Source organism: Pagrus major, chromosome 1 (genome assembly GCF_040436345.1).
Source record: "Pagrus major chromosome 1, Pma_NU_1.0".
NCBI lineage: Eukaryota > Metazoa > Chordata > Actinopteri > Spariformes > Sparidae > Pagrus > Pagrus major.
In genome coordinates, this window is record NC_133215.1 from 23,547,189 (window position 1) to 23,560,540 (window position 13,352).

Consider the following 13,352-nt stretch of genomic DNA (forward strand, 5'->3'; position numbering starts at 1 on the left):
CAGCAGGTCGCAGCACCACTGCTAAGAAATGACACACCAGTAGCTGTGAATTTATTCAAGATTTATTGTAATATATTAAGTTGAAGGAGCTGAACGGAAATTGAAAAGTTCAATAAAGCTGCAAAAGACATTTTCAAGGTTCCTCAAAGCTGAGAAAGTTTTTTTTAACACAAGGCTTGGCCCAATGATTAGTACCACCTCATTGCACAGCAGTTCATGAATGACTCTGCTGAAGTGTTACGGCGCTTGTCAAGGTCGAAGAGATTTCCTATGCACACACCAATAGTATACATTACACCAGTTACAATGAGGAGGCACTGAATAGGTACAGTGACGGTGCATGGCAACCTGACCAGGACGCCTGTTCAAAGGTTAAGATGAAAAAACAGAAAGTGAGAAAGTGATGACCAACCTGCAGTCAACTCATGACTGTATTCGGGGACAGCAGGGAGAGCTTGTTGGCTGTGTGTGAGTCAGGTGGTAAACAAGCAGCTCTTTAACAGGATATCAGAGAGGAGAAAGAGGCTCCTGGAAAAGTGGAAACATTCTCTGAATTGCTATCTGTAAAATATAAATAAATAAATAAAATCCACCATGACCTCCACAAATGTCAATCCTGCTTTCATCACCCAAATGCCAATTGCATCGCTTAGTAGTTTTCTTCTTCCGATGGAAGCGTGGAAATAAACATTTGCAGGTACAAAAGGATGATAACACGTTGTCGCACTGTGCTAATGTATTTTTCAAAGGTTTCTTTTCTCGTGAATGTGTTCCTCTGTTGTTCAGCAAGCCTGTCTCTTTTTATTTAACCCAGGTGATTTCATTTTGGACCAGCTCTAGTGCCCGTAGTGGGGAACAAGTAATGCCTTCGGATTGTGCAGCAGATTTCCATTAATTTTATGAATGTGCTGTGTAGCCTATTCTGGGAAGCATTGGACTGAAGGCACACTGAACAGGCTGCCACTACATCACAGGGAAAGATCATACCTACACCAATTGAGTCTCACCTGATGACTTGCTGTTTTATTAATTATTTCCTGAATGTGTGAATGTCACCAGTCTGCCAGTTATTACTTTCTTCTGTCAGCCTATTTAATTAATACATGGTGACAATAGTATATAAGTGTGGTGGAACACTTTAACCTAATGTTCTCTTTGGGGTTCTCGACACCCCATGTCCTCTTTAACAACTCATAAAACATAATTAATATTCTTTCATCAGCTTCATACTTAAGTCAGACACAGGATTTTCATACTTTACATCTGTGATTAGGTTTGACAGTAAGCTTTAAACAGCATTTCACCTCTCAAATCCCTTCATCCCCAAAGTCTATTTGGAGTTCTGCTATTGGAGTTTTTCACAGGAGGTCTAAGAGACCAAGAACAGGAGTGATGTTATCTTCAATACTTCAATACATTTCTACATACCAGGCTTTAATAAGGACAGAGGAAAAGGGAAACAGTATTTAGAGGGAGAAAGATGGATTTTTGCAATATAGCCAGCAGTGGAGCCTATGGGTTCCCAAACAATGAGGGAGTAAAGAAACTTTCAAGGCTTAAACTTAAACTTAAGTGAGGTCAGTGTGATTGAAGTTGGTCCCCATGAAACTGAGAAATCTGGTTTCACAGATTGGTGTAATATATTGCATATTTTAGTACAATTACAAAAACATTAACAAACTTTGATTTAGGGAAAAAAATACATTCCTCATACTTTATGTGGATTGTATTATTTATACTGTTCATTGGTTCTATTCTGTAACCTCTGGCTGTGTACATGCACATGTATATTTATGCACGTATGTTTGTAATTAGCATATATTGTGTTTGTTACTGTGGATTTACTGTTGTATGCTTTTCTGGGTGCATTTACATTAACAGTGATTGTATTTGTCTTTTATGTGTTATAATTCTTTATTGTAATCATATCCATGTTTGGATTCTATATGTACATATTTATACTTATTGCTTATTACTTTATGTATTTTTTCTTTGCTTGTTTGTTGAATAACTTCCCCATGTGCCTAGTGAAACAATTTTGTTTTGCATTATCGTAATAAACAATTGATCCTTCTTTCTCGCACACACACACAAAGAACACACACACACACACACACACACACACACACACACACACACACACACACACACACACACACACACACACAAAAAGACTATTATGCGACACCAGCCTAAAGGGTAACCAAGAGTGTATTTTCATCAACTGAAAATGTTTTTATCTGGGATATAATTTGCGCATTAGTAGAGAAAAGCAGTCAAACTCAAACTTTTAATGAAAACACACTCATTCTAAAAGACTTGTGACTAATTTCAGCATGTAAAGTGTGACTTTTTGAATCAGTTGGGAGATTATTCTATATGTAATTATGTCTTTTGATCCACAACTGCCCTCTATCTAATATCCTCATTGATTTCACTCCATTTGCCAATACTTATCCCTCCCTGAAGGTGACATTTGTTCTGCTTATTTCCACTACACCGTAAAGGCCAACAGTTGCGGAGAAACAGATGGGAAAGTCAGCTCTCAGTGATGACAATCAGCACAGTTCTGCTGGTTCATTCAAATGTATTTAAATTCTGTTTTACCACAACTTGCCATTTAAACATCCTCAATACACAAATAATCTTACTCTGGGTCCAACAATCAGCCGACTGTGGCATGGCATGCCATTGGTTATTACTATATTATACTCAGTCTAGGGAAGGAAGTTATGTACAGGTACAAATGGCCAGGTGTTACTTGCTATAATTATCTCTCATCTCTTACAAGTTGGCTATGCATTTTACTATCTTGCTAAAAGTAATTATTCTATTAATACCATCTCTCTGCAGTGAAAAGAAAAGAGCTTGAAGTAAGTTGAGTTAGAGCATTTACTGGCAAACTGAAATACACTATTCAACAAGTCAATAGCCAACTGAATCATATCATTTTCACAAAGTTAAATATATTACACTTCCCGACTATAAAAAAGGGAAGGAAAAGCTGAGAATACAGTGAGCAACTCAGTTTACAGTTTTCAGCTCAATGTATATTTGTGTTTTGGTGAGATCAGCTTGCGCACACACACACACACACACACACACACACACACACACACACACACACACACACACACACACACACACACACACACACACACACACAGGTGGACAGTGGTTCACTCTTCAAACGTTTGGGAACAAAAATAGACAAGAATGGGAAGTCTGAGAGGGAATATTTTTATTACATTTGTCAAAACTGGTGTATGTGCAGTACCATTCCTCGTCCGCCCACGCACAGCAGGTTACATAAATGGTTTCAGTGCTCCAGCCCACTCAGTGTTTCAGTGGGCAGTCCACAAGTGAACGAATTAGAAATTTATGTATTCTCTAAATGACCTCCGTATGCTTCTCACATTCAGCTAGAAAAAGTTACAGCACTCGCAGCCAGTCTTCTGTCAACTCAGTTCATGTGCTACTATTTTGCATCAGTGATTAAAGTTTGGTGCCGGTGCAGAGAGAAGTGAACGTTGATGGAGTGCAGCAAAAAGTAAGACTGGGAATTTAAAGTGTTTTGTGGGATTTCTTCAGTCTCACACACAATTATTAAAATTTAACCCAAATCTTTGCTTAAAGGAGACATATTATGCTCATTTTCAGGTTCATAATTTTATTTTGGGTTACTACTATAATAGGTTTACATGCTTTAGTGCGAAAAAATCATCAGTTTTCTCATACTGACCAGTGCTGCAGCACTGTATTCCCCCTCCGTCTGAAATGCTCTGTTTTAGCTCCTGTCTCTTTAAGGTCCTCCCCTCTTCCCAATTACTCAGTTTCCACTGACTGGTCAGCTCACACACGCCTGAGCCAGCACCACTAACAACAACAGAGCAGCTGTGCTATATCAATTCATACGTGCCAAACTAGTCGCGAGGCATACATGATGCAAATGCGTGACTCTGTGACATAGTGTGATGTCACAAAAGCACAGAGTTAAAGGCGGGACTACTGTTGAGGCGCGTCAGGAGCAGTGTTTTCTGTGGGAGAGAGGAGCTTCTGTTGTTGCGGACTTCTTTTACATGCACAAGAACCTATATAAAACATAATAGCATAATAGGTCTCCTTTAACATAACATTAAGTATAGTTTCCTATAATTGTCAGTTTAAAATACAGAATGAAAAGTTACTTTGGAAGTGAACATTTTGCAGACACATTTAACTTGAAGGTTCTGTGAGATTATAGTGTTTGAGTCAGGAAAAGAACAATTTTGGTACTAGTCCAAGAAAATCTATTGCAACCACACTTGCATTCTGAGTAAACCCTGTCTAAGCCTGAACATTAGACACAAAGTTCTTACTTAGGTACTGAATTACTGAGAGAGAAAGCCCTACAGCCTGTGATAAATGACTGGATTTGTTCCATACGCGTCTGTATAAATCTGCAGAGTGTTCATTGTTTGAGCCATTCATATTCCAGCTATAATAATTCAAAACTGTTCGCCCCAGGAAACTGAATCTGACTGAGTTTCAAATCTACAGCTGTAGCAGAAATTTACCAGGAAGAGATGAGTATCTTTATCAGTGTTTCTCCAAAATGCTCACCATAAGAGACAAAGACGTGACAAGCACTTGAAAAGATTGACTCTGTGGAGATTTTCCAACTCATTTTACACATGAAACTTCAGCTCTGTGCTTCTGTGTTTGCCACATTAACCATCTTTCTAACCTGCTGTGTCACAGTTTCCATAAATAGGATCCAATACATGGATGGAAAAACAGAACAGTCACAGGTCAGTGTATCTACCCACACTATTCAATACACAAAGGAACCATAAAGAAATGACAAAAATACAGAGACATGCCAAACACCTTTATTTTCCAGTGTAAGAAGGATTAATTTATTTTCTTCTTTTCAGCTTGCAGAGTTTGACTGCAGTCGATAAAAAAAACAACACACAAAAAAAGAAACCTCGCCATCCACTCATCCACTAGACGCTGCCTCCTCCTCTTCAAGTATCTTCTCGACTCCTCTTCCTCTCACCTACTGCCTCTTTGCCATCCTCTGACCTCCTCTTCTGTCTCTTTTCACTTAATAAGGAAGCTGAGAGACAGCAGAGGATTAAACGGAGTAGAGAAGGGGAAAAGAGAAACACAAAGAGGGGAAAGGAGAGAGAAACAGGATGGGATATAAATAAAGTGTTTTGTTGTTGCACAACAACAACACATATTTTTAGCAGAGGCCAAAAGATAAAACTAAAAGCCTGCGCCCTTTCATGATTATTTTTCCGAAAATGCTTCCTGCAGGTTCAAACTGTTTCTGGAAGCATGAAATCAGGAAAAAAAAAAGCTCAAATGCTTGCTAAAGGTGCATATATCTGTCAAACAGGAAAGGAAATTGAGGAGTGCTAGTGGTCGACCGCCTCTAAACATGTCTATACGCCATTAAAAATTCAAAACATGCACTTCAATAATTAATGGGAAGTCAAGGTCAAATCAAACGTAACAGCAATTTAAAATACTACTTCTTGGAGCTCAAGCATAAGCAGCAGTTAAGTGAAAGCTGTTCATCACACTAAATACAGTACACAGCTGCTCTCCTGACTGCCTCTTCTGAGATGGTTCCGACTGCGTCCTTGTTTGTTTTTTGTTGCTTAACAGTAGAGATGCACAACATGGTTTTTTTTTCAGCCATCACCGATAACTGATTATTACCTGCTCCTCATGGTCGATACTGACAAGATAACCAATAATTTCACTTTTTCATATTTTAAAAATAAGTTCCTGACCTGTAGTTTATGAACACCTGCGGGTAAGATAGGCTGAGATGTAGTGAGCTGAAATGGATGATTTAATATTGTCTGGCGCTCTAGTCTACATGCCATAGGCTCTATTTTACCTCAGATAATGTAGGTTTCATGCTTCAGTTTATGGGCCTGTAACTTTAGATTAATGTTAAAAAAATTCCTGAAAAGTAATCTGTAATTTGATTAATAGGAAAAACAATGTGTTCAATTGGTACACTTCCCATTTATAACTTCCAATTAATTCCCATTGCCAGAATCTTTTAGTCACTTGTGTTCAGTTCACTGTGTATGAGGAATAATGTTTTCAATAATAAATGAATGATGAATAAAACCAATGTTTTCTTTCAATAACATCCTTATTTTCCTCAAAATTACTGATTTCTCTCCAGGAAACTTCTTGGAAATTAGGAAAGTATCCAGGAATGATGGACCTGTAAAATGAAGCATCACCAGGTTCATACCATGGCTAAACTCTTCATCAATGGATTTAAGTCACCAGACAACAATCACTGAACTGGCACAAGCAATTTGGTCTTATTTCACACTACAGCTCACAAGAGGGCTTAAGCCCACATGACAGTAAATAACCTGCCCTGTTGAACCCTCCTTTCTTGTTCCAGAGGTGAGTTTCTGCAGCTGGAGATGTTTTGTAGTTGCTGTAATATCCTAGAGCGGCTCCAGTGGCAGTGAAGTGAACACAGACATGTGGAGTGTTTTCTGTCGCACATTAAATCTCTTTTATGTAGTGGCGACCTTTAGCTCAAAGTGGGACCAAATCGCTGCTGTTCTGGCTCACTAAGCTGAAGGGTTTTAGTGTCCAAACACATTCACTATATGAACGAGCTACAGACAACTTCCATGTTTCCTGTAGGTCTTACATCTAGGGTAAAGAAGAAAAGATATAGGAATATACTGTGTATTGAGCGTACTGCAAAATGTCAAAGAAACATTTGAGTCACCAAAGTCAGACTGCAAATCTCTACTGAAGTTTTAGCTGTGAGATTGGCCTCCAGAGGAAAAAAAGCTTGGCGCTGTGGCTTTCTTGAAGGGAGTGTTTTCAATCGAACAGCTGTCTTAGGATCAATGAAATAATGGGAATGGATGGATCCTGTTTTGGCCTGGACTTTTGCACTGTGTCTGCAATAACTTTTCAGTGATTTTATGTCAACTTCAGTGATTTTAAGATTCATTGTACACTTGTATATTGTGTTTGAATAACTGTTGAGTAAGCTTGATGAAACTTGTGCGAGCATCCGTTCTGTGACACTGTACAGTTGCTATAGTTACCTGTAGGGGTATCCATGGTACTTGGACCTGAAAATGGAGAGCAGGAAACTGAAGAAAAACACCACCAGGCCAAGGCCAACCAGGCAGATGACTGGAAAGAAACACACACACACACACAATTGTAAGGACCCTTATTGATATAATGCATTCCCTGGCCCCTTACCCAAACTCTAATCATCAGAACTAAATTCTTACCCTCACATAAAAATAACTGTAACCTAATCCTTTAAAACCAAGTTTTAACCCTGAAACAGGCAAAATTATGAGGACCAGCTCAAGTGTCCTCTCAAGGTTTAAGCCCCACTCCGTTCGCCATATATATTTTAAGAAGAGGAAGTAGAATCTTTATTTGATCGCATATCATACAATGTACAGGATAGTGAAACTGGTACTCTGCATTTAACCCATCCCGAGGAAGCAGTGGGCAACGTTCACGCCTGTTCAACTCCAGATCTTAGCCAGTGCCTTGGTCAAAGCCACTAACTGGAGAATCAATCTAGTGTGCATGTTTTGGAGAGGGAAACTTTAGCAGTGAAGTTGTCCAGTAGCAGTAAATGTAGAGTACAGGTTACAGTTTCCCTATGAAGAAACTCTGCAACTCCTCAATTTCCATGAACATCTTCTGTATGAGTGACTCTTATTGCTGACCTTGCTAATATTGATTTTTCTAGAATGGCAGTCTGGTTGCGATGGTAACGAATAGGACAACGAATGGTGTGTGATTATTAACGACACCACTGTTTGATAAAGGAAGCAACGTTGGCTGGAGTGGGGATGGCTCACCATACCAGTATGTCCACACAAAGAAAGCAATCCAAGCATTACAATTCAAGACCAACACAAAGAAATGTAAGCAACTTTAAACATACAGTATCAAAATCAAACATTGAATAAGAAGACAAAAAAAGTACATGGAGATCCTCCAGCATGGTCTCTCAAACTAAAGTTACGATAACTTCACTAAACGCCTTTGAGTTTCCATATTTTCCCAACTTTCTGCAGGTCCTACAGATACCCTGATGTATGCATAATAATAATTACACAATGGCCTGTGAGGATATTTGATTCCTGGCTAAAGGCAACCATTTAAAATCATTTCACGCACATTAGAACCGCTGATGTAACTCTCTGTTTGATCTCTGTTCAAATTGAATGTGCTTGCAGGGTTTAGACATGGTACACACTGAAAGCATCCTCTTCTCTTCATGTTGGTGGCTCACGCATACAAACACACACATGAAGGCACCTTCACAGGTCGATACACCGGGAGCCAAATACTGCTGAGAAAAATTAATTATTTGACATTTGCTAAACTGCTAGGAGAGTCTAACACATGACCTGGTGCTCCTCATCATGCCAAAACCTTTTAATATTTGCCTTTATTTAAGCAATCCTTCAACTTGTGTGTGCCACTGCGTCCTTCTCATCATCAACCATGCTGTGCTGCACAAAATTGTGTTTGCAGCTATTATCATCTTATTTCCTCAGTGGCTATTCAAAGTGAAATATACATAAGCATGATCTTTAATCTGCAGGAGGAATTGTGTATGTCTGCATGTGTGGGTGTATGAATGTGTGCACACACCCTCATGTAGGGGCTAATCCTTGAAAAGCACTGTGTTAAATTAAACTGTCACCACCGACTGATATTGTTAATCAGGGATTAGGATGAGGACCTCTCCTGGAGACTAAACAGTGAGATACGCGCCTGCTCTCACTGTGTGTGTGTGTGTGTGTGTGTGTGTGTGTGTGTGTGTGTGTGTGTGTGTGTGTGTGTGTGTGTGTATATATAAAGTCATGTGTGTATGATAGAGGGAGAGTGAGTCAGAACAAAAGATTACTCTGTGTAAATGTTTCAAGTTTTTTTTAAGTGTCAATTTGTGTGTATGTGCTGTCATTCATCTTCTGGACTCCAGTGGTTGGTGTGTTCTATTATCTAGACCTGCTGCTATTGCTCAGTGTCAGCTCCACTAAAACTATAACTCCATTCTTTCTTTCACTATACACACATATCGTACAATTACAATTCAACATAAGACTCATAACACACACACACACACACGCACACACATACACCACCAACCTCAGGGGCTGTATTGTGGTGTGTGTGTGTGTGTGTGTGTGTGTGTGTGTGTGTGTGTGTGTGTGTGTGTGTGTGTGTGTGTGTGTGTGTGTGTGTGTGTGTGTGTGAGAGAGAGAGAGATAGAACAAATGATATGACATTCAAGTCCGAAGTCATCTACCACAGGCACACACACACACACTTACAAATACACAGGAGACCCACTCATTGTATGTGTGGGTGTGCTTTCTCATACTCCTATTGTTGTGAGGATCAAAAGTCATCAGCCACATGGGTACATTCTTGAAAACAATTTATCATTCTTTACTCAAAATACATTTTTTGACAGGTGGGAGGACAGATCTGAGGTTAAACAAAGGTTACACTGATATCTAATTCAAGAAAATGTCCTGAGAAGTATTGTAATACAAAGCTGTGTGTGTGTGTGTGTGTGTGTGTGTGTGTGCGTGTGTGTGTGTGTGCATGTGTGTGTGTGTGACATTGACTGAGTGTCTTGATTGAGAGCACTGCATATTTGAGAGTACGTCTCCAAGGAGGGCCCTTATGCCCCGGTGCTCCCTGGGCTGCCACATCTACGCATGTGCCTGCGAGTGCGTGAGCGACAGAACGTCTGTGTATCTTCATTAAGTATAGTGGGATGTATTTCCCATAGCTCATCAATTATGACTGAGAGGTATCTTAGTATGCTTCCGTGGATAATGACACTCCCGTATACACACGCACTAAGCATGCTAATACGCTGAGTGATTTATGACCTTGGCCAAATGACAAGTTGTTTAAGCTGAATGATTTCCCTCAATGACAAAGGTGGTAATCCCTCTTTTGACTGTATGACTTGGCTCAGTTCAAATCATGATATATTGGCATGGGAAAATAATTGTACGTTTTCCCTGCACGAAGAGGCCAATAAACATATTAAGCTAAGCCTATCGCATTAGGAAGACAAATATGAATGGATATTGTGATGCTAAATGGTTCTTCACAATTTATTCTCTGATTAGCATCAGGCTTCAAGAGACATTAACTGACTCAACCACAGGGTATAACCGCTAACAACTGTTTTATTGTTTTTATGTCAAACTACCAGAAAAAAGCTGTTGCCATTCTTTGTTTGGCTTGTCAATGTTCTTGTTCCTCAGTTACAAGTGAACCAGGGCTTCCAGATAGTACATACTGAATGGTAAAATTATTCTTTACCATTCTAACCATGTCCAACAAAAACAAACACATTCGAATCAAACATTCAAGGAGAGCACGTACGGCAATTTGTGCAAGTATGAATCTATACAGTATACGCAAACGTGACCTCTGCTTTTCATGTAAATGTAGTAGAGCTACAACGATTGGTTGTCTAGTCATTCAAAAGAAAGTTGCCAGCTATTTTAATAATCAATTCAGTCATTTTTCAAGCAAAAATGTCAAAGATTTGCTTGTTCCAGCCTCATAAATGTAAGGATTTGCTGCTTTCTTTGTCATTAATGATACATAAAGATTATTTGGTTTTTGGACTGTTAGTTGGACAAAAGAAGCAATGTGAGGATGTTTCTCTGGGCTCTGGGAATTTGTGATGAGCATTTTTCACAATCGTTTTGACATTTTGTAGGCTGACTGTGAAATGATTGGCAGATTAATCAATAGTGAAAATAATCATTAGCTGCAGCTCTAATCTCTATGTTTTAAAGGTGAAGCATTTATATATCATCCCGTCTTAAATTCTCTCTATTAAAGAGAATGAAGAAATTACCAAATAGTGATCTCAAACTGGGATTTTCCCTTGGTTCTTTTGTTAAAACATTGTTACTTGCCTAAACATATGTCACTATCAATTTTTTTTATACTTTGGTCTTCACGGGTCTGCAAGAGTTATTCTGTTGTATCACAAAATTAGGCTCTAATATAAATAGAAAATAAGTCTTTGTATTTTTGGGTCATGTCTGCCTGTCAAGTTTCTGTTGTTCTGAAATGTGCACTGCTATGCAGAATGTTGGCATTTCACCAAAGAGCTATGGTAATTTTCGGGTTGGGGCCTTGATTTTTAGTTGTCTCTACTGCGTTTTGTTCTTTCACAGACCCATCTCACTTTTCCTGACTGTTCAACCCCCCTCCCCCATCTTTAATGTGTCACACTTGAGCCTGCTTCACTTTCACCGTCTCTCTGTCTATCTCATTTTGTAACTCCATTTACTTGCTCTGCACCTCACTTGCTGAAAAACAGTGTGTGCGCTGTGATTCCTGACTCAGCAATTTGAAAGGTATATGCCAGGGATTTAACACCCACATCCAGTGATTACACTCCCATTCAAACCAAATCTTCTCTCCATTACTGACAGACGACTATTCTCTACGCTGCTTTATAATGCACTTATCTAATTTGTGTGTCCACATGTGTTTCAATTCAATGACAGCTGTGTGTGGAATATAAAACTGTTTACTCTACACAAGCTTGTTTTGTTCTTCTATGTGGTTTATGTAACAGGTTTCTGTAAGCATTAGTATGCTTTCGCTGTAATAAAATGTACACTTCTGCACATAAGAGAAGGAAAGAAGAGGTAGAGCGAGAAAGAGTGAGACGGAGAATGAAAGGATGAACGGAGAAAGGAACCTGTTGGAAGTGATTGAGCACGGGGAGAAGTGATAAATGAGTCTGTGCTGTACACGTGATATGTCAGCATTACACAGGTAATCATTATGTGAGCACATATGCATGAGTGTCTGTGTATGTAAGTAGAGTGCGTCAGTGTGTTCTTGTTCAGTCTGATACTGAAAAACAAGTCTTGAGGTAGTTATATGGTCATTACCATTTTAATTGCCAAGCTTTAACATCTCAAGGAGAACTCATTGGTACAGTTGAACAAAAAGTTCATGATATCCCGTGTGTGTGTGTGTGTGTGTGTGTGTGTGTGTGTGTGTGTGTGTGTGTGTGTACGTGTGTGGCCTCACAGAGGTGACTGCAAGGCTTCTCAAGTTGCTTTTTCATCACACTGACTAATTAAATTCCACTTGTGTGTAACTGTGTCTTCTGTGTTTGAGATAATTACCAGTGTGGGCCATCTGATATCTAACACTCCTTCTTATAATCAACAGATTATGCAGAAATTCGACATTAAGAGAAGAACTGAAAGCCAGTATGATGCCATTAGTATGGTCAGGTGGTCGAGAGCGGTTTCACTCTAAACACTTCCTATCATGACTCATCGGGAGGTGCCAGGGATCATCTGCACTTCAATCAAGAGATCAATGTCAGTTTCCTTCATTGTTTTTTATTGTTGGAACAGAATAATTTCTGTTTTCTTTTGATGTAGAATGACAGCACGTCAGTGGTCCTACATTGTCTCTGTATATTTATTTCCGACTCTATAATTTCAAGTAATAAAAATCCACAGCATGAGGCCACTACAATCCAACTTGAAAAAATATGGAGTTTTGATTATTGAACGTCTAAGCATTTGAGATTTCACAGAAACTCGACATGACATCTTTGACATCAATTAATCACCCCCTCTGTGAACTCTTTGCTGTTTTTTACATCGTGTACAACTTGCTCAGACTTTTGAGGACATTTTTTCGACTGCTTCAAGTTAGACAGAGGTCTTCCCAAGATCTTATAGTGAAGCATAACCTCAAAAACAGCAAAGGCTACTTGTGTAAACATCCTCCTTGCTAATCAAAGTAATGGTTTCTAGAATTTCTGCTATTTGTCCTCGGAGACCACTACAAAACAGGCTTCTTTTTACAGGACTTTTGCTGATTGGGGTCTTATGTTCTTTATTTAGTAATTTCTGTATCTGTATTGAAGTAGCGTTTCTATCTCTGAGGGAACTCAGCTTGGTGTATTAATCGTCTAATGGTGTGGTCACTTTGGGTCAGCCTTGTAGTGAGGGGGGTAGCGTTTTGCATTTTAGGGTACCATGCACTGTCCCCTTAGAAACCTTTAGTCTGGCCATGATTTAGGGCTTTTTTTGGTTAGAAGAACAATTTCACTTCTCACACTTTCACTCAGTTTCTGAACCTCAAACTTTAGGATTATTTCCAGTTTTAAGAGACAATGTTAGAGATTTTCGACATGGAATCAGAGTTTGGCTACAGCCATGCGTCATGACAGCTGTTCTGATGCTGTTGGAGAACCTTACTGATTAATTGCAATCAGTTGTACTTTTTCTTTCTTGCCATCCATCTCA

At 39.2% G+C, this 13,352-nt stretch overlaps 1 protein-coding gene across 1 annotated transcript in view; it reads right to left on the reverse strand.

The window, feature by feature from the left end:
• Positions 1–4,849: 4,849 nt before the first annotated feature.
• The window catches only part of LOC141005399 (dolichyl-diphosphooligosaccharide--protein glycosyltransferase subunit TUSC3), a 67,724-nt gene continuing 59,221 nt past the window's right edge, over positions 4,850–13,352 (reverse strand). Inside the window, exons 9-10 of the mRNA XM_073477249.1 lie at positions 7,092–7,182; positions 4,850–5,101 (exon numbers count right to left, since the gene is read on the reverse strand). Coding sequence (XP_073333350.1) covers positions 5,086–5,101; positions 7,092–7,182 — 107 coding nt within the window. The 3' untranslated portion in view covers positions 4,850–5,085. The remainder of the gene's footprint in view (positions 5,102–7,091; positions 7,183–13,352) is intronic.